Here is a 25014-nt window from a genome sequence, read left to right on the forward strand (position 1 = left end):
ATAAATTAGGGCTGTCCCCGACACAAAAAATCTTGGTAAAAATTGTCAAACTTATTTTTCCATATATAGACACATCATATATGTTTTAATCAACTACAATGCTCAAAAAAATAAAGGGAACACTAAAGTAACACATCCTAGATCTGAATGAATGAAGTATTCTTATTAAATACTTTTTTCTTTACATAGTTGAATGTGCTAACAGGCCAGGCCCATTGAAGAGTTAGGTTATTAATTATAGATCTAATTAAGTTGTAGTTTCCTCTCTCTCTTTTCTTAGACAATTAAGTCAAGGGCTGTTTTCTCACAACCTCTCCTGTTTCCTCTCTCCTCACTCTCCTGTTTCCTCTCTCCTCACTCTCCTGTTTCCTCTCTCCTCACTCTCCTGTTTCCTCTCTCCTCACTCTACTGTTTCCTCTCTCCTCACTCTCCTGTTTCCTCTCTCCTCACTCTCCTGTTTCCTCGTCTCCTCACTCTCCTGTTTCCTCGTCTCCTAACTCTGCTGCTGCCTCCACCACATTGTTCTCAACACCAACAGGCTGATTAACTTTACTATTATGCACATAGCAACATGGTCATGCCAATTCAACAGCGCACTGATGCGTTTCAGAACCGCGGACAGCAACCGCATGTTACTAAATATTATTTTTTATTAGTGTTGCACCATTGATCTTATGTAATATAACCATGTACAATTTCTGTAGCAAATGTCTTAGAGTGATGGACTCTGCCACCCCCACGGCCTCCACAATGGATTAGTCCAATCAGACAGGTGTCTTGATTATATATTTTTTTTGCTACTGCTCGACTTAAGAAATCTCGGTTGACCAACAAACCTATCGACCAAACAATCGAACAGTTGACTAAATGGTGTCAGCCCTGGAATAAATGGTTAATAAATGATAAGAATTGTGAACACATTCTACCCACATAATGCAATTTTTTTAAATGTATTTTTAAAAATCAGAACCAAAATCCGTGACTATTTTTGAATAATCGAATCGACCTCAAAAAGCTCCAAATCGCTCAGCACTGTTACACTAGAGAAAAAGCTATTTGTTTTTAACACAGCAGCCACATATCATCAGGCAGGTCCTGGTTCAGTAGCCTACGACCTGTTGTTTCAATGTTCAAGTGCCTTACGATAAGAGTCTACTTCAAAGCCAAATGGAACATGGTGTTTATAAAGTTATATTTTTTTTAAACCAAAAAAACGAAAAGGACAAATTTAGAGCGGCAGTTTGTTTTCCTGTGAGCGTTGAGCTATTTATTGCGGAACGGTGAAAAGACGTTGAGCACTGGAGTGGTGTATAAAGACGATGGGTGGGATTTCCACATACTCTGCCCACAGGCCACAGTGCTGCTCCAGCAGTCCTAATTCCCTGCATGGCGTCTAGCGGTGGCGGCCGGCAGCAGTAACCCAACAGAGGGTGGGTGGGGGGGGGGGGAGATAAGCAGCCCTTGTGACTGAGCCCTGCTCATCACTGGCACCAGACCGGCTGGAGCAGACCCATTTCTGTCAGAGCACTGACCAGCAAAGCAGCATCCCAAATAGCACCCTATTCCCTATGTTTTGTACCTTACGGGTCCTGGTCAAAAGTAGTGCACTATATAGGGAATAGGCTGACATTTTGGACACAGTACAGAGCAGAGCCAGGTCCTGGCTGGCTGACAGCAAGGCTTCCTGACTCACTCTACTGACTCTCTCTTTATCCCCCCACAACACTGCTCTTCTTTCCATTCTCCAGCTCCCATTGATACTGACACCAACAAGGCCAAGCCATTTTGGAATTTCTCCTCAGCTATCACGCTCTCTCTGGAAGAACCGTGTCTGTGTAAGGATGAATAAGAGTCTACAGTGGTTTAGCACAGTGTGTGTGTGTGTGTGTGTGTGTATGTGTGTATGTGTGTATGTGTGTGTGTGTGTGTGTGTGTGTGTTCGTGTTGAACTATACTTGTGGTGACCAGAAGTCCCCACAATCATTTTTAACAAACACAAATTTAACCAACTGGAGACAATTTGTTGGTCCCCACAATTTCTTGGGAACCCACAAGGTCTAATGCTATTTCTAGGGGGTTTAGGGTTAAGGTTAGAGTTAGTGTTAGAATTAGGTTTAGGAGCTAGGTTTAGGGTCAGGGAAAATAGGATTTTGAATGGGACGGAATTGTGTGTCCCCACAAGGTTAGTTGTACAAGACTGTGTGTGTGTGCGCACAAGGGTTGAGCAGAACGTGGCTAACGGTCTGTGAGAATGCATCCAGACCGACCGCCATAATGGCCATCATGTGGTCTATAGACAGGACATCATCATTAGGGGTAATAATGACAGACAGTAGTAGTTTATGCAGAGAACCTTGTACTGTATCAAGTCTATTTTACCCAGCATGCCATCTACACTACATATGAAAATATATGTGAACACCCCATCAAATTAGTGGATTCGGCTATTTCAGCCACACCGGTTGCTGACATGCAATCTCCATAGACAAACGTTGGCTCAGTGACTTTCAACGTGGCACCGTCATAGGATGCCACCTTTCCAACAAGTCAGTTTGTCAAATATCTGCCCTGCTAGAGCTGACCTGGTCAACTGGAAGTGCTGTTATTGCGAAGTGGAAACGTCTAGGAGCAACAACGGCTCAGCCACGAAGTGGTAGACCACACAAGCTCACAGAATGGGATTGCCGAGTGCTGAAGCGCGTAAAAAACGTCTGTCCTCAGTTGCAACACTCACTACCGAGTTTCAAACTGCTTCTGGAAGAAACTTTAGCACAATAACTGTTTGTCGGGAGCTTCATGAAAGGAGTTTCCATAGCCGAGCAGTCGCAGACAAACTTAAGATCACCATGCGCAACGCCAAGCGTTAGTTGGAGTGGTGTAAAGCTGCCGACATTAGACTCTGGAAAGCCTTCCCAGATGAGTGGAGTCTGTTATAGCAGCAAAGGGGGGACCAACTCCATACTAATGCCAATGATTTTGTAATGAGATGTTCAACGAGCAAGTGTCCACATACTTTGTCATGTAGTGTGTCTACGTCTGTGAGTTATCCTCTACAAGCTAACACCAACATGGACGAGACACTAGCATGAGATCAGACAGGACGTCATCCAGGAGTACTACCTGCTCAAACACCATCTGTACTGCTGATATGGGCCTGGGGCTAACGGTGGACGATATGAAGACATCTGTACTGCTGATATGGGTCTGAGGCTAACGGTGGACGATATGAAGACATCTGTACTGCTGATATGGGCCTGGGGCTAACGGTGGACGATATGAAGACATCTGTACTGCTGATATGGGCCTGGGGCTAACGGTGGGCGATATGAAGACATCTGCACTGCTGATATGGGCCTGGGGCTAACGGTGGGCGATATGAAGACATCTGCACTGCTGATATGGGTCTGGGGCAAACGGTGGACGATATGACGATATGATATCTGTACAACATCGATACCGATTATTGGGGGACCAAAAAAAAGCCGATACCGATTAATCGGCCGATTACTTCTGAACAGGTAACCAAATGGTTACCTGGACTATTTGCATTGTGTGCCCCCCCCAACCCCTCTTTTACTCTGCTGCTACTCTCTGCTAATCTTATATGCATAGTCACTTTAACTATACATTCATGTTCATACTACCTCAATTGGCCCGACCAACCAGTGCTCCCGCACATTGGCTAACCGGGCTATCTGCACGCGCCAACCCCTCTTTTTACGCTTCTGCTACTCTCTGTTCATCATAAATGCATAGTCACTTTAACGATACCTACATGTACATACCACCTCAATAAGCCTGACTAACAGGTGTCTGTGTATGCCTCGCTACTCTTTTTTTCAAATGTCTTTTTACTATTGTTTTATTTCTTTACTCACACACACACACACACACACCTTTTTTTCTCTCGCACCATTGGTCAGAGCCTGTAAGTAAGCATTTCACTGTAAGGTCTACAGACCTGTTGTATTCGGCGCACGTGACAAATAAACTTTGATTTGATTTGATTAAAGACAATTACGACAATACTGAATGAACGCTTATTTTAACTTAATATAATACATCAAAATCAATTTAGCCTCAAATAAATAATGAAACATGTTCAATTTGGTTTAAATAATGCAAAAACAAAGTGTTGGGGAAGAAAGTAAAAGTGCAATATGTGCCATGTAAGAAAGCTAACGTTTAAGTTCATTGCTCAGAACATGAGAACATATGAAAGTTGGTGGTTCCTTTTAACATGAGTCTTCAATATTCTCAGGTAAAAAGTTTTAGGATGTTGTTATTATAGGAATTATAGCACTATTTCCCTCTATACCATTTGTATTTCATATACCTTTGACTATTGGATGTTCTTATAGGCACTTTAGCATTGCCAGTGTAACAGTATAGCTTCCGTCCCTCTCCTCGCCCCTACCTGGGCTCGAACCAGGAACACAACGACAACATCCACCCTCGAAGCATTGTTACCCATCACTCCACAAAAGCCGCGGCCCTTGCAGAGCAAGGGGAACAACTACTCCAAGTCTCAGAGCGAGTGACGTCACCGATTGAAACGCTATTAGCGCGCACCCCGCTAACTAGCTAGCCATTTCACATCGGTTACACCAGCCTAATCTCAGGAGTTAATAGGATTGAAGTCATAAACAGCTTGAAACATTGGGAAGAGCTGCTGGCAAAACGCACAAAAGTGCTGTTTGAATGATTGCGTATGAGCCTGCTGCTGCCTACCATCGCTCAGTCAGACTGCTCTATCAAATATCAAATCATAGACTTAATTATAACATAATAACACACAGAAATACGAGCCTTTGGTCATTAATATGGTCAAATCCGGAAAATATCATTTTGAAAACAAAACGTTTATTCTTTCAGTGAAATACGGAACCATTACGTATTTTATCTAACTGGTGGCATCCCTAAGTCTAAATATTGCTGTTACATTGTACAACCTTCAATGTTATGTCATGATTACGTAAAATTCTGGCAAATTAGTTTGCAACGAGCCAGGCGGCCCAAACGGTTGCATATACCCTGACTCTGCGTGCAATGAACACAAGAGAAGTGACACAATTTCACCTGGTTAATATTGCCTGCGAACCTGGATTTCTTTTAGCTAAATATGCAGGTTTAAAAATATATACTTCTTTGTATTGATTTTCAGAAAGGCATTGATGTTTATGGTTCGGTACAGTTGTGCAACGATTGTGCTTTTTTCGCAAATGCGCTTTTGTTAAATTATCCCCCGTTTGGTGAAGTTGGCTGTCTTTGTTAGGAAGAAATAGTCTTCACACAGTTCGCAACGAGCCAGGTGGCCCAAACTGCTGCATATACCCTGACTCTGTTGCAAGAGAAGTGACTAAATTTCCCTAGTTAAAGTAAATTCATGTTAGCAGGCAATATTAACTAAATATGCAGGTTTAAAAATATATACTTGTGTATTGATTTTAAGAAAGGCATTGATGTTTATGGTTAGGTACACGTTGGAGCAACGACAGTCCTTTTTCGTGAATGCGCACCGCATCGATTATATGCAACGCAGGACACGCTAGATAACCCCACTAGGGTATGTGGGACGTGAAATTACAGAGCGCAAAATTCAAATATAGAAATACTCATTGCAAAAATACAGAAAACATACAGGTATTTTACATAGGTTTAAATATTAACTTCTTGTGAATCCAACCACGGTGTCAGATTTAAAAAAAAAACCTTGCAATTATTTGAGAACATCGACCAGCAGACAAATCATTACAAACAGTAACCAATCAAGTCGAAGAGTTACACAAGTCAGAAACAGAGATAAAATTAATCACTTATCTTTGATGATCTTCATATGGTTGCACTCAGAAGACATTAATTTACTCAATAAATGTTCGTTATGTTTGATAAAGTCTCTCTTTATATCCAAAAACCTCAGTTTTGTTAGCTCATTTATTTCAGTAATCCACAGGCTCAAACGCAGTCACAACAGGCAGACAAAAAATCCAAATTGTATCCGTAAAGTTCATAGAAACATGTCAAACGATGTTTATATACAATCCTCAGGTTGTTTTTAGCCTAAATAATCAATATTATTTCAACCGGACAATAACGTTGTCAATATAAAAAGGTAAACAAGAGAGGAACCCTCTCGGTCGAGCGCATGAAAAAGCTCTGTGACACTGCAGGGTCCACTCATTCAGACTGCTCTTACTCCCTCATTTTTCAGAATACAAGCCTGAAACAATTTCTAAATACTTGACATCTAGTGGAAGGCATAGGAACTGCAATTTGAGTCCTAACCGTTTGAAACTTTCGAGTGTTTTCTATCCAAATCTACCAATTATATGCTGATTGTTTTATATAAGATAAGTTTAACGCTAGCTAGCAACTTACCTTGGCTTCTTACTGCATCCGCGTAACAGGCAGGCTCCTCGTGGAGTGGAGTAAGGCAGGTGATTAGAGCATTGGACTAGTTAACCGTAAGGTTGCAAGAATGAATCCCTGAGCTGACGAGGTAAAAATCTGTCGTTCTGCCCCTGAACAAGGCAGTTAACCCACTGTTCCTAGGCCGTCATTGAAAATAAGAATGTGTTCTTAACTGACTTGCCTCGTTAAATAAAGGTGTAAAAAAGAAAGGGAAAAAAAGGCCAAACCCGTGTCCATAAATACCGATTTCCGATTGTTATGAAAACTTGAAATCTGCCCTAATTAATCGTCCATTCCGATTAATCGGTCGACCTCTAATCTGTACTGTTGATATAGGTCTGAGGCTAACGGTGGACGATATGATAGGAGATGACCTCAACAACAAGTGATGGTGTCAGTAAAGCAGAAACAGCAGTAACAGCCTACACACTCACAGCTTCCTTCCACACAAGATTGTATTAATGTTTCTGACACCTTGGAAGTGGTTTGTTTACCAGGTCAAGCTACCTACCTACCTACACACCATCTTCCAACCCAGCTCCTTGTCACAGCTCCCTCCCACACAAGATGTATCACGTTTCGTACACCAATGGTTTTGTTTACCTATTTGAGCTCCTACAGTGCCTTCGGAAAGTATTCAGACCTCTTGACTTTTTCTACATTTTGTTACGTGATAGTCTTATTCTAAAATGCAATAAATAAATAAACCTTCCTAATAAACCTACACACTATACCCCATAATGACAAAGCAACAAAAAAAAAGTTGACATTTTTACAAATGTATTAAATGTATTACTCGAAATTGAGCTCAGGTGCATCCTGTTTCCATTGATCATCCTTGTTTCTACAACTTGATTTGAGTCCACCTGTGGTAAATTCAGTTGATTGGAAATTATTTGGAAAGGCACACACCTGTCTATATAAGATCCCACAGTTGACAGTGCATGTCAGAGTAAAGGTTGAAGGAATGAGGTTGGAGGAATTGGCCAAGACAGGATTGTGTCAAGGCACAGATCTGGGAAAGGGTACCAAAACATGTCTGCAGCATTGAAGGTCCCCAATAACACAGTGGCCTCTATCATTCTTAAATGGAAGAAGTTTGGAACCACCAAGACTCTTCCTAAAGTTGACCGCCCGGCCAAACTGAGCAATCGAGGGAGGTGGTCACCTTCCTTGCCAAGGCCCAAGAACCCAATGGTCACTGACAGAGCTCTAGAGTTCCTCTGTGGGGATGGGGAAAACCTTCCAGAAGGACAACCATCTCTGCAGCACTCCACCAATCAGGCCTTTATGGTAGTGACCAGACGGAAGCCACTTCTCAGTAAAAGGCACCACAACCCACTTGGAGATTGCCAAAAGGCACCTAGACACTCAGACCATGAGAAACAAGATTCTCTGGTCTGATGAAACCAGGATATAACTCTGGCCTGAATGCCAAGTATCACGTCTTGAAGAAAGCTGGCACCATCCCTACGGTGAAGCATGGTGGTGGCAGCATCATGCTGTGGGGATGTTTTTCAGCAGCAGGGATTGGGAGACTAGTCAGGATTGAGGCAAAGATGAACAGAGCAATGAAAACCTTCTCCAGAGCGATCAAGGCCTCATACTGGGGCAAAGGTTCACCTTCCAAGAAGACTTGATGCTGGAATCGCTGCCAAAGGTACTTCAACAAAGTACTGAGTAAAGATCTGAATACTTATGTGATATCAGTTTTCTATTTTTAATAACTTAGCAGAAATGTCTAAAAAACTTTTTTTGTTTGTCATTATGGGGTATTGATGGGGGGGGGGGAACGATTTAATACATTTTAGAATAAGGCTATAACCTAACAAAATGTGGAAAAAGCCAATGGGACTGAATACTAGGCACTGTAAATCTTTGGTAAATGCTGAATTTCTACAAACTATTTACACACATTCTTTCTGCCATGATTGATAAATGAGGCACAAAAAGGGTCAGAGGGGAATTTCATAAACCCCAGCATCCAGGAACAAGAACCGTTTCTGACTGGAAACATGAAAGGGAGGTAGGGGTGAGCAAATAGGGACAGAATGTGTGTGTGTGTGTGTGTGTGTGTGTGTGTGTGTGTGTGTGTGTGTGTGTGTGTGTGTGTCTACGTTTGACGGTAACAGAACAGACAGTGACACATTGTGCTTACATGTTTCCAGTCTTAAGTTTTATTTGCAGAAGAGTAAACAAATTAAGACATGGTGACGGAGGCCCAGCAGCTTATAGACAGACACTGTGAGGCTGGTAGCCGTGATGATAAACCAACGATAGGAGAAATACGCAGAACATACCACGCCATGCCATCCCACGGTAATTAAACATCCTTCTGATAATGACACACACACACACACACACACACACACACACACACACACACAGATACAGTACACTCAGACACACACAAGATGTACACACAGTCCATACACACACACACACACACGTACGGGCTCCCAGACCTCATGTCCTGTATATATGCACTGTGGAGCCATAGGCAGTATAGGTTGGTTTGGTCTCCTCTCAATTATGACAACAGGGGCTGCTATTCCAACTATTCACAGCCAGAGCATCACTGAATTCATTTCAATGTGTCCATGGAAACAGACAATTCAACCGAGAGCATGATGACTATATTCTCTATACATACTGTATAGTCCGGGTCTTGGCAGCAGTACTTCATCTACACTCATCATTTCTGGTCGTAATTTACTCTGGATTCTGTCATCTTATTTTATTATTAGCCTACTTCTAAAACCAGATTTAATCTAGCTTCAGATGTGGAACAAAATGTCAAGCCACACATTACTAGATTGTTAAATTGCAGACTTATAGTCTAACACAGTGGTTCATATAGTCTGACACAGTGGTCCCCAACCAGGGGTACTAGCACCTCTGGGGGTACTTGGTCTATGCACAGGGGGTACTTGAGAAGACTCATGAGACCATAGGCTCACTGGTAAAATGCACATGAGGGGGTACTTCAGGGGTACTCCGGACAGAGCAATATTCAGTTGGTGGTACACGTGTACACACACACACACACACACACACACACACACACACACACACACACACACACACACACACACACACACACACACACACACACCGCCACTTCCTGTGCCTCTACATTGTCAGCTGCTTTGTTCTGGACAGGAAGTTAGACAGGTGGCACTATGGTGCCGTGGGGCCAGTCTGGCGCAGACCGACACACACACACACACTGTGGGGCAAACCTGGCACAGTGACACGTGAACACACAGACAGGTCTGTATATCCCTAATGACACCCTAATCCCTAAGTAGTGCTCTATGTAGAGAATAGGGTACCATTTGGAACGCGGGAAACGCTGACGGGGAGACGGGCCTTGGCATGACTAAGCTCTGCTCCACTTCCTCAGGACAACTGTGAACTGGCAGACCAGGCACTACTCAACTACTCAACTTCACTAATAACCAGGATGAAATGTTTCCTCTCCCTTTTCAGACCTTTTCTCTGAGGAAAACATGCTAAGTGACATCCAGGATGAAGGACGTGATAGGAGGTAGTTTCGCCAGCCAACGCTAACTAGCTTTAGCACAATGACTGGATGTCTATGGTAACAGCTAGCATGCCTCAAACAAAGATACATTCAAATGGTATCCACGAGTTCATCTGACTCTGGGGAAAATATGTATCTCCCCCTGGGATTTGGCCAGTTTAAAATGGTGCTTCAGATCCAGGACCTGGCTTGCCAACCCTCCTTCCTGGGATTTGGCCAGTTTAAAATGGTGCTTCAGATCCAGGACCTGGCTTGCCAACCCTCCTTCCTGGGATTTGGCCAGTTTAAAATGGTGCTTCAGATCCAGGACCTGGCTTGCCAACCCTCCTTCCTGGGATTTGGCCTGTTTAAAATGGTGCTTCAGATCCAGGACCTGGCTTGCCAACCCTCCTTCCTGGGATTTGGCCAGTTTAAAATGGTGCTTCAGATCCAGGACCTGGCTTGCCAACCCTCTTTCCTGATGCAGCAGAAATAAAAGAAATGATTCACCTCCCCAATAAACAAGGATTAAAACAGGTACGTTTGTAACATACATTCCTGTAGAAATAGTTCTCAATAGCATTACAATGTGCACTTTGTAAGGCAAACAAATACACAAAATACATTATTTGAATGCGTAAATGACCCAGTTAAATCTCCGGCATCCCAACCAAACTCGAACATGCATCATTTTCTCTTTAGAGGCGACATTGGCAGCACCGAAAGACATGGCATTATACACAAAATATTCAATAAATTAATGTCTATTTTCTAAACCAATAAACCATTTGTTCCAACGTCTGGTTATTTAAAATGCGAAGTCAGAATACAGACACAGACTGACACCAGCTCTGTGACCAGTACAGATGAACTACAACGACGACCACGACTCAAAAAAATAGAAAAGAACCGGAGCGACGGGATGAAAGCCCCTGTACATGAATTCAGCCCAACCGTTTTCACTGCTGCTAGTAAGAGCTTGAATAGTTTTCATGGCAACAAAGGGTGAATCCCAAATGGAACCCTATTTAGTACACGACTTTGGACCAGTGCCATTATGTTTTTATTTAACCTTTATTTAACTAGGCAAGTCAGTTAAGAACAAATTCTTATTTTCAATGACGGCCTAGGAACAGTGGGTTAACTGCCTTGTTCAGGGGCAGAACCACAGATTTTTACCTTGTCAGCTCTGGGATTCGATCTAGCAACCTTTCGGTTACTGGCCCGACACTAACCACTGGGCTACCTGACGCCTCTACACTCTAACCACTGGGCTACCTGCCGCCTCTACACTCTAACCACTGGGCTACCTGCCGCCTCTACACTCTAACCACTGGGCTACCTGCCGCCTCTACACTCTAACCACTAGGCTTCCTTCCGTCTCTACACTCTAACCACTAGGCTTCATGACGCCTCTACACTCTAACCACTAGGCTACCTGCCGCCCCATTAGAAACAGGGTCCCATTTGGAATGTCCTCTAAGCCAACTGTCTCAGTCAGACGATGTCTGGATGGAATCATCTTAGATTGTCATTTCTCACAGAGCATTGGAACATTAGGAAGCCTACAGTAATACAGTAAAAGGGGCGATTACAATGCAGCTGGTTGGATGGCTTCAACAATCTCTTCTTTCCATGGAGACAAATGAGAGGGCTGATATAAAACTGGTGTGATGAATAGAGATTCATAGGTCGGCTCCAGCCCTGCCCACAGACATAGTGTGACTGACTGAGGCAGGCTAAGAGACTGGCTGGCAGAGAGACTGGCTGGGAATGTCCAACTAAAGATCATACAGGCACAGGGCTATGAGTAAGACACATCTTTAAGCATGCACGCGCACACACAGAGTCCTGTGGTGGCATGTGAAACAGGATTATATGATCATGCTGGGGGTAAATGAGTGACGGGAAAATCTGAGGAAAGAATGCTTCAAACTGAAAAAAAGGGAGCCTTAACCAACCCGTCTGCCTGCCTGCCCGTCTGTCTGCCTGTCTGCATGCCTGCCCGTCTGTCTGCCTGTCTGCATGCCTGCCTGCCTGCCCGTCCGTCCATCGAGGCCTGCAGGGCATGTTAGCTCTGTCTGTCACATTACACAATTTGTTCCAGTGTGGACACACCAGGCAGTTTCCAGTCTGTGCTCCAGTCATCTCAGTAAGGGGAGAGACGACGGTCTGTCCCAGCTGTGGACGTGACCGTCATGACTACAACCAGTCAGCCAAAATCCTATATGGCGTCTATCTATTAGTCTGTGTGTGTGTGTGTGTGTGTGTGTGTGTGTGTGTGTGTGTGTGTGTGTGTGTGTGTGTGAGAGAGAGAGGGAGGAGACGAGGCAGTAGCAGACACTGAGGCTCTGGGGGATTACAGAGAGGACAAGGCATAACTCTGACCTCTGATAACAGTCAGACAGTAGTTGCACTTACACACAAAGGGAAACACACACACACACACACACACACACACACACACACACACACACACACACAGTAGTCAGAGACAGAGACTGGCCGGCTTCTGATGGCCCACTGATAGGCGTCTGCCACCAACAAAGGACACTTATCTAAGGGAAACCGCTGACCGCCGATCCATTCAGACTCAGTCTCTCTCCCTCCGTGTCCATAAAGGGCCCCTCTTCCTCTTGTTTTGTTTGACCATGGGCTCTTCTTGTTTTCCATTCAGACAGCCGGTCACTCACTCGCTCTGCCTCTCTCAATTCAATGGGCTTTACTGGCATGGTAACATACCATACTCTGAGTGATGAAAACATGAAGACAGGGAATGGCTGTTTTCTTCTCCCATAACGTATTTTTCATCCAAGAGGTCCATGAAATCGTCATATTTTCCTGATGTGGTGCATTATTTTCCCCACGACAGACTGACCAGGTGAATCCTTGTTGATATCTTGTTAAATCCACTTCAAATCCATGTTGAATGTCTTGTCCTGTATGCGGTCTGTCTATTGCAGTTCATCTGTACCAGTCACAGAGCTGGTGTCAGGTTAAAGAAGGATTTTTAAGCCTTGAGACAATTGAGAATGTGTGCCATTCAGAGGGTGAATGGGCAAAACAACATATTTAAGTGCCTTTGAACGGGATACGGGATATGGCAGGCGCACCAGTTTGTGTCAAGAACTGCAACGCAGCAGGGTTTTTCACGCTCAACAGTTTCCTGTGTATATCAAGAATGGTCCACCACACAAAGGACATCCAGCCAACTTGACACAACTGTAGGAAGCGTTGGAGTCAACATGGGCCAGCATCCCTGTGGAACGCTTTCGACACCTTGTACAGAGGCTGTTCTGCTGTTCTGAGGCCAAATTTGTAACATTAACCAATATTTTAAAATTGATTAAATAGTGTTATTTACACATCAATCTACACACAATAACCCATAATGATGAAGCAAAAACAGATTGATGCCAGTTTTGATGCACCTGTGCTGTCTCCGCCTTCTACATGGTAGCAGGCCGTGGCTCAGGTGGCAGAGGTTCTTGATTATCTTCTAGGCCTTCCTGTAACACTGTAGATGTACTGGAGGGACTGTGCACCACCCTCTGGAGAGCTCTTCACCCTCATCGATGTGGATGGGGGTGTGCTCTCTCTACTGTCCATGATCAGCTCCTTCGTTTTGTTGACTTTGAGAGGTTATTTTACTGGCCCCACCCTGCCAGGGCCCTCACACCCCCCCCCTTTAGTCTCGTGGTAATCAGACCTACCACTGTTGGGTTGTATTTACAATGGTGTTTGTTCTTCACAGGTAGCCCCTTGTGGCAACAGGTCACCAATATTGCTGCTGTGATGGCACACTGTGGTATTTCACCTAATAGATATGTAAGATTATCAAAATTGGATTTGATTACCAATTCTTTGTGTAATATGAGGGAAATGTGTCTCTTATATGGTCATACATTAGGCAGGAGATTAGGAAGTGCAGCTCAGCTTCTATCACATTTTATGGGTAGTGTGTACATAGACTGTCTTCTCTTGAGAGCCAGGTCTGCCTGTGGCAGCCTCTCTCAGTAGCCAGGCTATGCTCACTGAGTCTGTACACAACAGTTCCCCCTCGTTCTGCTGTTTGATTGACTCATGGTTGTATCTCATCTCTTTCTCCAGTAATTGGTTTTATCCCTCTCTTCTCCTATAACTTGCCCCGTGTCGTGCCCCGTGTCGTGCCCCGTGTCAGGCTGAGAGATGAAAGAGACCATCACTACATCTTTGTGATGCCAACAATTTTCTAAGCACTACATTTACATCATTCCACTCCGGTTTGCTGTTTTTTTTAAATGTCATTCTGAAATAGGATCTTTCATGTACACAAAGCGCATGGGCCTAGGAAGAATTCAACAGTTCTAAAAAAGAACAGGAAACATTTGAAAATAAAGCACCACACCAGGCAAATAGGACAATTTCATGATCATGGACCTCTTGGATGAAAAATACATTATGGGAGAAGAAAACAGCCATTCCCGGTCTCTTTCACTCACTATCTAATATCTCTCTTCTCCCTCCCTCAGTCCCTGCCTACCTCCCACAGAGCTCTGAGTAGCGGTCCCATCTCGTCTGATGAGGAACTTTCCAACTGGCCCCTCCCTCAGCCCCTCCCTCAGTCCCGCCCACAGAGATCTGAATAGCGGTCCCATCTCGTCTGATGAGGAACGTTCCAACTGGCCCCTCCCTCAGTCCCGCCCTCAGTCCCTCCCACAGAGCTCTGAGTAGCGGTCCCATCTCGTCTGATGAGGAACGTTCCAACTGGCCCCTCCCTCAGTCCCGCCCACAGAGCTCTGAGAAGCGGTCCCATCTCGTCTGATGAGGAACGTTCCAACTGGCCCCTCCCTCAGTCCCGCCCACAGAGATCTGAGTAGCGGTCCCATCTCGTCTGATGAGGAACGTTCCAACTGGCCCCTCCCTCAGTCCCGCCCTCAGTCCCGCCCTCAGTCCCGCCCACAGAGCTCTGAGTAGCGGTCCCATCTCGTCTGATGAGGAACGTTCCAACAGGCCCCTCCCTCAGCCCCGCCCACAGAGCTCTGAGTAGCGGTCCCATCTCGTCTGATGAGGAACGTTCCAACTGGCCCCTCCCTCAGTCATGCCCTCAGTCCCACCCACAGAGCTCTGAGTAGCGGTCCCATCTCGTCTGATGAGGAACGTTCCAACTGGCCCCTCCCTCAGCCCCTCCCTCCTTCCTGAAAGCCTTTCCTTCATGCTCCTTCGCTAGATTTCCCTGGCGCAGGAGTGTGTGTGTGTATGTGCGTTCGTAGCCAGGAAGAGCAGGAGGCGCAGGAGTGTGTGTGTGTATGTGCGTTCGTAGCCAGGAAGAGCAGGAGGCGCAGGAGTGTGTGTGTGTATGTGCGTTCGTAGCCAGGAAGAGCAGGAGGCGCAGGAGTGTGTATATGCGTTCGTAGCCAGGAAGAGCAGGAGGCGCAGGAGTGTGTATGTGCGTTCGTAGCCAGGAAGAGCAGGAGGCGCAAGAGCGTGTGTGTGTATGTGCGTTCGTAGCCAGGAAGAGCAGGAGGCGCAGGAGTGTGTGTGTGTATGTGCGTTCGTAGCCAGGAAGAGCAGGAGGCGCAGGAGTGTGTGTGTGTGTGTATGTGCGTTCGTAGCCAGGAAGAGCAGGAGGCGCAGGAGTGTGTGTGTGTATGTGCGTTCGTAGCCAGGAAGAGCAGGAGGCGCAGGAGTGTGTGTGTGTATGTGCGTTCGTAGCCAGGAAGAGCAGGAGGCGCAGGAGTGTGTGTGTGTATGTGCGTTCGTAGCCAGGAAGAGCAGGAGGCGCAGGAGTGTGTATGTGCGTTCGTAGCCAGGAAGAGCAGGAGGCGCAGGAGTGTGTGTGTGTATGTGCGTTCGTAGCCAGGAAGAGCAGGAGGCGCAGGAGTGTGTGTGTGTATGTGCGTTCGTAGCGAGGAAGAGCAGGGGGCGCAGGAGTGTGTGTGTGTATGTGCGTTCGTAGCCAGGAAGAGCAGGAGGCGCAGGAGTGTGTGTGTGTATGTGCGTTCGTAGCCAGGAAGAGCAGGAGGCGCAGGAATGTGTGTGTGTATGTGCGTTCGTAGCCAGGAAGAGCAGGAGGCGCAGGAGTGTGTGTGTGTGTATGTGCGTTCGTAGCCAGGAAGAGCAGGAGGCGCAGGAGTGTGTGTGTGTATGTGCGTTCGTAGCCAGGAAGAGCAGGAGGCGCAGGAGTGTGTATATGCGTTCGTAGCCAGGAAGAGCAGGAGGCGCAGGAGTGTGTATGTGCGTTCGTAGCCAGGAAGAGCAGGAGGCGCAGGAGTGTGTGTGTGTATGTGCGTTCGTAGCCAGGAAGAGCAGGAGGCGCAGGAGTGTGTGTGTGTATGTGCGTTCGTAGCCAGGAAGAGCAGGAGGCGCAGGAGTGTGTGTGTGTATGTGCGTTCGTAGCCAGGAAGAGCAGGAGTGTGTGTGTGTATGTGCGTTCGTAGCCAGGAAGAGCAGGAGGCGCAGGAGTGTGTGTGTGTATGTGCGTTCGTAGCCAGGAAGAGCAGGAGGCGCAGGAGTGTGTGTGTGTATGTGCGTTCGTAGCCAGGAAGAGCAGGAGGCGCAGGAGTGTGTATGTGCGTTCGTAGCCAGGAAGAGCAGGAGGCGCAGGAGTGTGTGTGTGTATGTGCGTTCGTAGCCAGGAAGAGCAGGAGGCGCAGGAGTGTGTGTGTATGTGCGTTCGTAGCCAGGAAGAGCAGGAGGCGCAGGAGTGTGTGTGTGTATGTGCGTTCGTAGCCAGGAAGAGCAGGAGGCGCAGGAGTGTGTGTGTATGTGCGTTCGTAGCCAGGAAGAGCAGGAGGCGCAGGAGTGTGTGTGTGTATGTGCGTTCGTAGCCAGGAAGAGCAGGAGGCGCAGGAGTGTGTGTGTGTGTGTATGTGCGTTCGTAGCCAGGAAGAGCAGGAGGCGCAGGAGTGTGTGTGTGTGTGTATGTGCGTTCGTAGCCAGGAAGAGCAGGAGGCGCAGGAGTGTGTGTGTGTATGTGCGTTCGTAGCCAGGAAGAGCAGGAGGCGCAGGAGTGTGTGTGTGTGTGTATGTGCGTTCGTAGCCAGGAAGAGCAGGAGGCGCAGGAGTGTGTGTGTGTATGTGCGTTCGTAGCCAGGAAGAACAGGAGGCGCAGGAGTGTGTGTGTGTATGTGCGTTCGTAGCCAGGAAGAGCAGGAGGCGCAGGGGAGGCAGGAGAGCACAACATGCCAATACAAACCGTCTGATCTCAGGCCAAATCAGACCCTTAATAATAACCACAACACTGTTAACAGCCCAGTCCCCTGTGGTACCACCAACACATCCCTTCTCATTGTCCAGGGGACTGTCCTCTGCAGGACAAATACCATTCATTCTTCCGCTTGGCTGTCAGACAGAACAGGCTCGTTGTCCTACATAAAGACATCAGTGTGAGTAGTGTACTCAAGTCCTGATTTACAACCAGGGTACATTGTAGACTGTGGTTAACTGCAGCCATGGCATGTAGGCAGAGAGTAAAGGGATTTAGCTCGCTAGCTGCCATTCTAGAATGAGAGAGGACGTGGAAGAATCATAAACAAAGCAAAGTAATGAAGAGACTAGCACAGTCAGGCACCTGTCCAGTCTAGCCAATGCTACAGTGTTGTCTGTCTATTTCTATCTATCCGTGAGCACACAGCCCTCTTTGGTCCTGTGAACGGGAGACATTATGGGGCTATCTCAATGAGAAGTCCACACACACACAGACAGACCTGAGGATCCTCCACCACTGTAAATCAACCAGGCAGACTGGTCTGACCTCCTGCTGAACCCGACCCAGCAGCCAATAGTGGTGTGAGAAGAGCCTTGTGTGAAGAGAGACAGACTCGGGTAATGCAGAAGTGGACGATTGGAACGATGGAGAGAGTAAAAAACATACACAAAACACTACAAAGAAAATGTCAAATACATTTCTTCCTTCTGGCCAAAGTCTTTCCAATCCATCTATCAAATTTATTTTATAAAGCCCTTTTGCATTTACTAAAACCCCAAACAGCAAGCAATGCAGGTGTAGAAGCACGGTGGCTAGGAAAAACTCCCCAGAAAGGTAGGAACCTAGGAAGAAACCTAGAGAGGAGCCAGGCTCTGAGGGGTGGCCAGTCTTAGAGTACTTGGCCATTAAGGACAGATTATTATTTGACTCAGCTGGAAGAACAATCACAGTGGTTGTAGAGGGTGCAACAGTACCTCACACCGCCATAATCATTACATACATTGATAAAATATCTAGACAGAGGTCTAACATAACTGTCTTGGTCTGACAATGAGGAAAGAACAGGCAACACAGCGTCTCAAAGATGAAAAGTGAAATGCATGGATATATGAGAGACAGAGGCCGAGAGAGACAGAGGCCGAGAGAGAGAGAGACAGAGGCCGAGAGAGACAGAGGCCGAGAGAGAGAGACAGAGGCCGAGAGAGAGAGACAGAGGCCGAGAGAGAGAGACAGAGGCCGAGAGACAGAGGCCGAGAGACAGAGGCCGAGAGACAGAGGCCGAGAGACAGAGGCCGAGAGACAGAGGCCGAGAGAGACAGAGGGAGAGAGACAGAGGGTGAGACAGAGGGTGAGACAGAGGGTGAGACAGAGGGTGAGACAGAGGCCGAGAGACAGGCCGAGAAAGAGAGACCGAGAGAGAGAAAGAGAGACCGAGAGAGAGAAAGAGAGACCGAGAGAGAGAAAGAGAGACCGAGAGAGAGAAAGAGAGACCGAGAGAGAGAGAGAGAGACCGAGAGAGAGAAAGAGAGACCGAGAGAGAGAAAGAGAGACCGAGAGAGAGAAAGAGAGACCGAGAGAGAGAAAGAGAGACCGAGAGAGAGAAAGAGAGACCGAGAGAGAGAAAGAGAGACCGAGAGAGAGAAAGAGAGACCGAGAGAGAGAGAGAGAGACCGAGAGAGAGAAAGAGAGACCGAGAGAGAGTAAGAGAGACCGAGAGAGAGAAAGAGAGACCGAGAGAGAGAGAGAGAGACCGAGAGAGAGAAAGAGAGACCGAGAGAGAGAAAGAGAGACCGAGAGAGAGAAAGAGAGACCGAGAGAGAGAAAGAGAGACCGAGAGAGAGAAAGAGAGACCGAGAGAGAGAAAGAGAGACCGAGAGAGAGAAAGAGAGACCGAGAGAGAGAAAGAGAGACCGAGAGAGAGCCAGTCGGGGAGAGAGAGCCAGTCGGGGAGAGAGAGCCAGGCGGGGAGAGAGAGCCAGGCGGGGAGAGAGAGCCAGGCGGGGAGAGAGAGCCAGGCGGGGAGAGAGAGCCAGGCGGGGAGAGAGAGCCAGACGGGGAGAGAGAGACAGAGGGAGAGAAAGTAAAGTCTCTCTGGCGCTGTCCTCTGCCTCCACTACTAATGTCTGAGAGAGTCTGGGCTTACATCAGTACAATTACATTTGAACGTTCAAATGATGTGATGAAAACCAATCTTGTGATTTATGTTGAGACGAGGCAGAGTATACAGTCGGGGAGGTGATGTCTCCCCTTACTGATCAACCCTGTACAGCTACAGTCATAGGTGTCCTCTGAATAACAGAACCTCACTACACTTACAGTGGGGCAAAAAAGTATTTAGTCAGCCACCAATTGTGCAAGTTCTCCCACTTAAAAAGATGAGGCCTGTAATATTCATCATAGCTACACTTCAACTAAAAATGATCACAAGAACGGTGAGCAAAAATCCCAGAAACACCACGGGGGGACCTAGTGAATGACCTGCAGAGAGCTGGGACCAAAGTAACAAAGCCTACCATCGGTAACACACTACGCCGCCAGGGACTCAAATACTGCAGTGTCAGACGTGTCCCCCTGCTCAAGCCAGTACATGTCCAGGCCCGTCTGAAGTTTGCTAGAGAGCATTTGGATGATCCAGAAGAAGATTGGGAGAATGTCATATGGTCAGATGAAACCAAAATATAACTTTTTGGTAAAAACTCAACTCGTCGTGTTTGGAGGACAAAGAATGCTGAGTTGCATCCAAAGAACACTATACCTACTGTGAAGCATGGGGGTGCAAACATCATGCTTTGGGGCTGTTTTTCTGCAAAGGGACCAGGACGACTGATCCGTGTAAAGGAAAGAATGAATGGGACCATGTATCGTGGGATTTTGAGTGAAAACCTCCTTCCACCAGCAAGGGCATTGAAGATGAAACGTGGCTGGGTCTTTCAGCATGACAATGATCCCAAACACACCGCCCGGGCAACGAAGGAGTGGCTTCGTAAGAAGCATTTCAAGGTCCTGGAGTGGCTTCGTAAGAAGCATTTCAAGGTCCTGGAGTGGCCTAGCCTGTCTCCAGATCTCAACCCCATAGAAAATCTTTGGAGGGAGTTGAAAGTCCGTGTTGCCCAGCAACCGCCCCAAAACATCACTGCTCTAGGGGAGATCTGCATGGAGGAATGGGCCAAAATACCAGCAACAGTGTGTGAAAACCTTGTGAAGACTTACAGAAAACATTTGACCTCTGTCATTGCCAACAAAGGGTATATAACAAAGAATTGAGATAAATAAGTATTTGGTCAATAACAAAAGTTTTCCACCATAATTTGCAAATAAATTCAATAAAAAAACTAAAATGTGATTTTCTGGATTTTTTTCTTCTCATTTTGTCTGTCATAGTTGAAGTGTAGCTATGATGAAAGTTAAAGGCCTCTCATCTTTTTAAGTGGGAGAACTTGCACAATTGGTGGCTGACTAAATACTTTTTTGCCCCACTGTATAACCCTGTGTGTGTGTGTGTGTGTGTGTGTGTGTGTGTGTGAGTGCGGGCTTAGTCTGCGCGGGCTGAATCGGCGCGTCTGTGCGGGTGTGTGTATCTGCATCTCTGTGCGGGTGTGTGCTAGACTTGGGTGGTATACCAGGGTATTTTGAAATACCAACGGTATGATTTTCAACACCGTCAACAATTACAACAACAAATACTTCCTGGATCCAGATCCCTGCTGTTTAGTAATTGTTGTGTGTGTGCAGCAAACCTTTTGAGATAGTTGTGTAACGTTATGAGCTGGGGTGTCTGTCCTTGCAATTAGTTTGTGTTGTATTGCGCTTGTTAGCATTTAGCTAGCGTCCGCTATGGGAATTTGCATATTATTAAAAAATATTTCAGTTTAGAAAGAAATAGCGCCCCCTTATGTGCACTCCTGATAATACTGTATAACCCTGTACAGCAACAGGATAACGGTACGAAACAACAGTGTTCACCTTCTTGTACTTACTTGCTACCCCTGAGGCGAGGCCGTAGAGCAGGCCTCCACCGTCAGACTGCTGATCAAAGATGTGTGTGGCGGGAGGAGGACACTTCTCCTGTCTGATGAAGTTATACAGCAGGGTCTTCACTAACCGACTGGTCAGGGACACACTGGCAGAACAGAGACAGAGAAGAGGAGGGGTCAGTGACAGAAACTCATCTACAGCACCACACAGAACAGGTCTGATGTTAACTAGCAGGGTCTTCACTAACTGACTGGTCAGGGACACACTGGCAGAACAGAGACAGAGAAGAGGAGGTCAGTGACAGAAACTCATCTACAGCACCACACAGAACAGGTCTGATGTTAACTAGCAGGGTCTTCACTAACTGACTGGTCAGGGACACACTGGCAGAACAGAGACAGAGAAGAGGAGGGGTCAGTGACAGAAACTGATCTACAGCACCACACAGAACAGGTCTGATGTTAACTAGCAGGGTCTTCACTAACTGACTGGTCAGGGACACACTGGCAGAACAGAGACAGAGAAGAGGAGGGGTCAGTGACAGAAACTCATCTACAGCACCACACAGAACAGGTCTGATGTTAACTAGCAGGGTCTTCACTAACTGACTGGTCAGGGACACACTGGCAGAACAGAGACAGAGAAGAGGAGGGGTCAGTGACAGAAACTGATCTACAGCACCACACAGAACAGGTCTGATGTTAACTAGCAGGGTCTTCACTAACTGACTGGTCAGGGACACACTGGCAGAACAGAGACAGAGAAGAGGAGGGGTCAGTGACAGAAACTCATCTACAGCACCATACAGAACAGGTCTGATGTTAACTAGCAGGGTCTTCACTAACCGACTGGTCAGGGACACACTGGCAGAACAGAGACAGAGAAGAGGAGGTCAGTGACAGAAACTGATCTACAGCACCACACAGAACAGGTCTGATGTTAACTAGCAGGGTCTTCACTAACTGACTGGTCAGGGACACACTGGCAGAACAGAGACAGAGAAGAGGAGGGGTCAGTGACAGAAACTCATCTACAGCACCACACAGAACAGGTCTGATGTTAACTAGCAGGGTCTTCACTAACCGACTGGTCAGGGACACACTGGCAGAACAGAGACAGAGAAGAGGAGGGGTCAGTGACAGAAACTCATCTACAGCACCACACAGAACAGGTCTGATGTTAACTAGCAGGGTCTTCACTAACTGACTGGTCAGGGACACACTGGCAGAACAGAGACAGAGAAGAGGAGGGGTCAGTGACAGAAACTCATCTACAGCACCACACAGAACAGGGCTGATGTTAACTAGCAGGGTCTTCACTTTCTTATTTATTTATTTTACCTTTATTTAACTAGGCAAGTCAGTTTTAAGAACAAATTCTTATTTTCAATGACGGCCTAGGAACAGTGGGTTAACTGTCTTGTTCAGGGGCAGTACGACAGATCTACAGCAACCTTCCGGTTAATAGTCCAACGCTCTAACCACTAGGCTACCCTGCCACTAACCGACTGGTCAGGGACAAGAGGACTACAGTCTGTAACACCAAGTCAGACACAGCACCAGAAAACAGACCTGCTGCCAGTGGATGAGCAGGACTTTAACCACGAATGGTTGTTATCATGTTGTAACAGTTTCCTAAAAGCACATATCTGAAGAAACAGGGGTTGTTTACCTTTTCCATGTATTTCCTGTCAGTGAACCAGAGGAGAGTTGGTCTCATAATCTCAAGACCGATGTTGAAATAATGAAATACGTTAAAGGACTCGGGAGACAGGATGACTGGCCTTTCTGTGTTAATAATAATAGGTGTTTACTGTTTTTGGATGTTTTTGTGGGAAACCAACGTTAAAACATGAAAATAGCTTGGACAGATACGGGAAAACTGCCCAAGAAAAGCATGTTTGTTGTGTTTAAAATGTGAGGAGAGAAACACAAACTCTATTGTGAGAGGCTGGTGTGTGTGTGTGTGTAGCTACAGTCTGTAGTGTGTGTGTGTGTGTGTGTGTGTGTGAGAGAGGCTGGTGTGTGTGTGTGTGTGTAGCTACCGTCTGTAGTGTGTGTGTGTGTGTGTGAGAGAGAGAGGCTGGTGTGTGTGTGTGTGTGTGTGTGGCTACAGTCTGTAGTGTGTGTGTGTGTGTGTGTGTGTGTGAGAGAGAGGCTGGTGTGTGTGTGTACAGCTACAATCATAGGTGTCCTCTCTGAATAACAGCATCTCACTACATATATAACCCTGTGCGTGAGAGAGAGAGAGGCGTGCGTGCGTGCGAGAGAGAGGCTGGTGTGAGTGCGTGCGTGCGAGAAAGAGGCTGGTGTGGGTGCGTGCGTGCGAGAAAGAGGCTGGTGTGGGTGCGTGCGTGCGAGAGAGAGGCTGGTGTGGGTGCGTGCGTGAGAGAGGCTGGTGTGGGTGCGTGCGTGAGAGAGGCTGGTGTGGGTGCGTGCGAGAGAGAGGCTGGTGTGCGTGCGTGCGTGCGAGAGAGGCTGGTGTGCGTGCGTGCGTGCGTGCGTGCGAGAGACGCTGGTGTGCGTGCGTGCGAGAGAGAGGCTGGTGTGCGAGAGAGAGAGAGACAGAGAGACAGAGAGAGAGAGACAGAGAGAGAGAGACAGAGAGAGAGAGACAGAGAGACAGAGAGAGAGAGACAGAGAGAGAGAGACAGAGAGACAGAGACAGAGAGAGAGAGAGAGAGAGAGAGAGAGAGAGAGAGAGAGAGAGAGACAGAGAGAGAGAGAGAGAGAGACAGAGAGAGAGAGAGAGAGAGAGAGAGAGAGAGAGAGAGAGAGAGAGAGAGAGACCGAGAGAGAGAGACAGAGAGAGAGAGACAGAGAGAGAGACAGAGAGGTGGACAGCTTAGAGAAACAGCTTGTGTGTTTTTGTGGGCGTTGTTTTTCGTCCGATGCTTCCTGTGTGCCCTGGCCAGTCTCCCACTGGACCCCAGACAGGGTCGGGTCGTGCGCGTGTGTGTGTGTGTGTGTGTGTTTGTACTACGCTTTGTGAGTGTGTACGTCTCTTTGTGAGTGTGTACGAACACCGTGCTCTCGCAACAAAACAACACTCCAGCATGGCGGCAGCCAGGCCAGGCAGGAACTCTGTAAACCCTGAACCTTTGACACAACACTGACCAGAGCACTACCCCTGCCCGTCCTGTCCCGTATCCTTACGCCACAGACACAATCACTATATGTTCTGCCTCCTCTTGACCCCTGGTTACACACTACCAGACGGGTTTGGGCCAACCCAAATGGCACCCTGTTGTCTATGTAGTGCACTACTTTTGACCAGAACTCCACAATGGGCCCTGGTCAAAAGCAGTGCACGAAGTAGTGTCATTTGGGACGTACCCCTCTGGAACCACCAGGGAGATAACTGGCTCTCTGCTTAGTGCTCGAGACAGACAGACATCTTAGCTGGGCCACTTTTCACAGAAAGTGAGAGCTGAGAACATGGTACTCGGGGAACCTTGAATCCGAAACTAATTTCCAAAGACTCATGAAGACTTGCTAAAGTTCCTTAGTTCACGTGATTGTGTTATTCTGTGTTATTCTGGATATTCCCGTGCCAAGAGTTACTTTTAGATCATGTGATTGGGTCATTGTGTAGAGTAAGAGTAAAATGGGGATGTCTTTGAGACTATAGCCACACCCCCATGTGTGTTGAGGTATGTAGCAGATCTGGGTTCAAATTGTATTTGATTCCTTTCAAATGTTTCCACAGTCCAATCGTCCCCACACTCCAATCGTCCCTTCATCAGGTACTGGGAAATGAGTCTGTCTCACAGGATCTGAGTGTGTGTGTTGATCCATGACTCTACTCACCATCGTTCCTTCATCAGGTACTGGTAAATGAGTCCGTCTCTCAGTATCTCCTTGTGGAAGAGCTGGTAGGACAGTAACACCAACATGGTGGTCACAGCCTCAAA

At 46.9% G+C, this 25014-nt stretch overlaps 1 protein-coding gene across 1 annotated transcript in view; it reads right to left on the minus strand.

Annotated features, from left to right (window-relative positions):
* Positions 1 to 25014, minus strand: part of LOC139422710 (dymeclin) — a 216526-nt gene that overhangs the window by 145197 nt on the left and 46315 nt on the right. Inside the window, exons 7-8 of the mRNA XM_071173985.1 lie at positions 24911 to 25014; positions 21104 to 21246 (exon numbers count right to left, since the gene is read on the minus strand). The exon at positions 24911 to 25014 is cut by the window's right edge and continues 22 nt beyond it. Of these exons, the coding sequence (XP_071030086.1) occupies positions 21104 to 21246; positions 24911 to 25014 (247 nt within the window). The remainder of the gene's footprint in view (positions 1 to 21103; positions 21247 to 24910) is intronic.

The sequence above is a fragment of the Oncorhynchus clarkii genome, chromosome 12, assembly GCF_045791955.1.
Source record: "Oncorhynchus clarkii lewisi isolate Uvic-CL-2024 chromosome 12, UVic_Ocla_1.0, whole genome shotgun sequence".
Classification (NCBI taxonomy): Eukaryota; Metazoa; Chordata; class Actinopteri; order Salmoniformes; family Salmonidae; genus Oncorhynchus; species Oncorhynchus clarkii.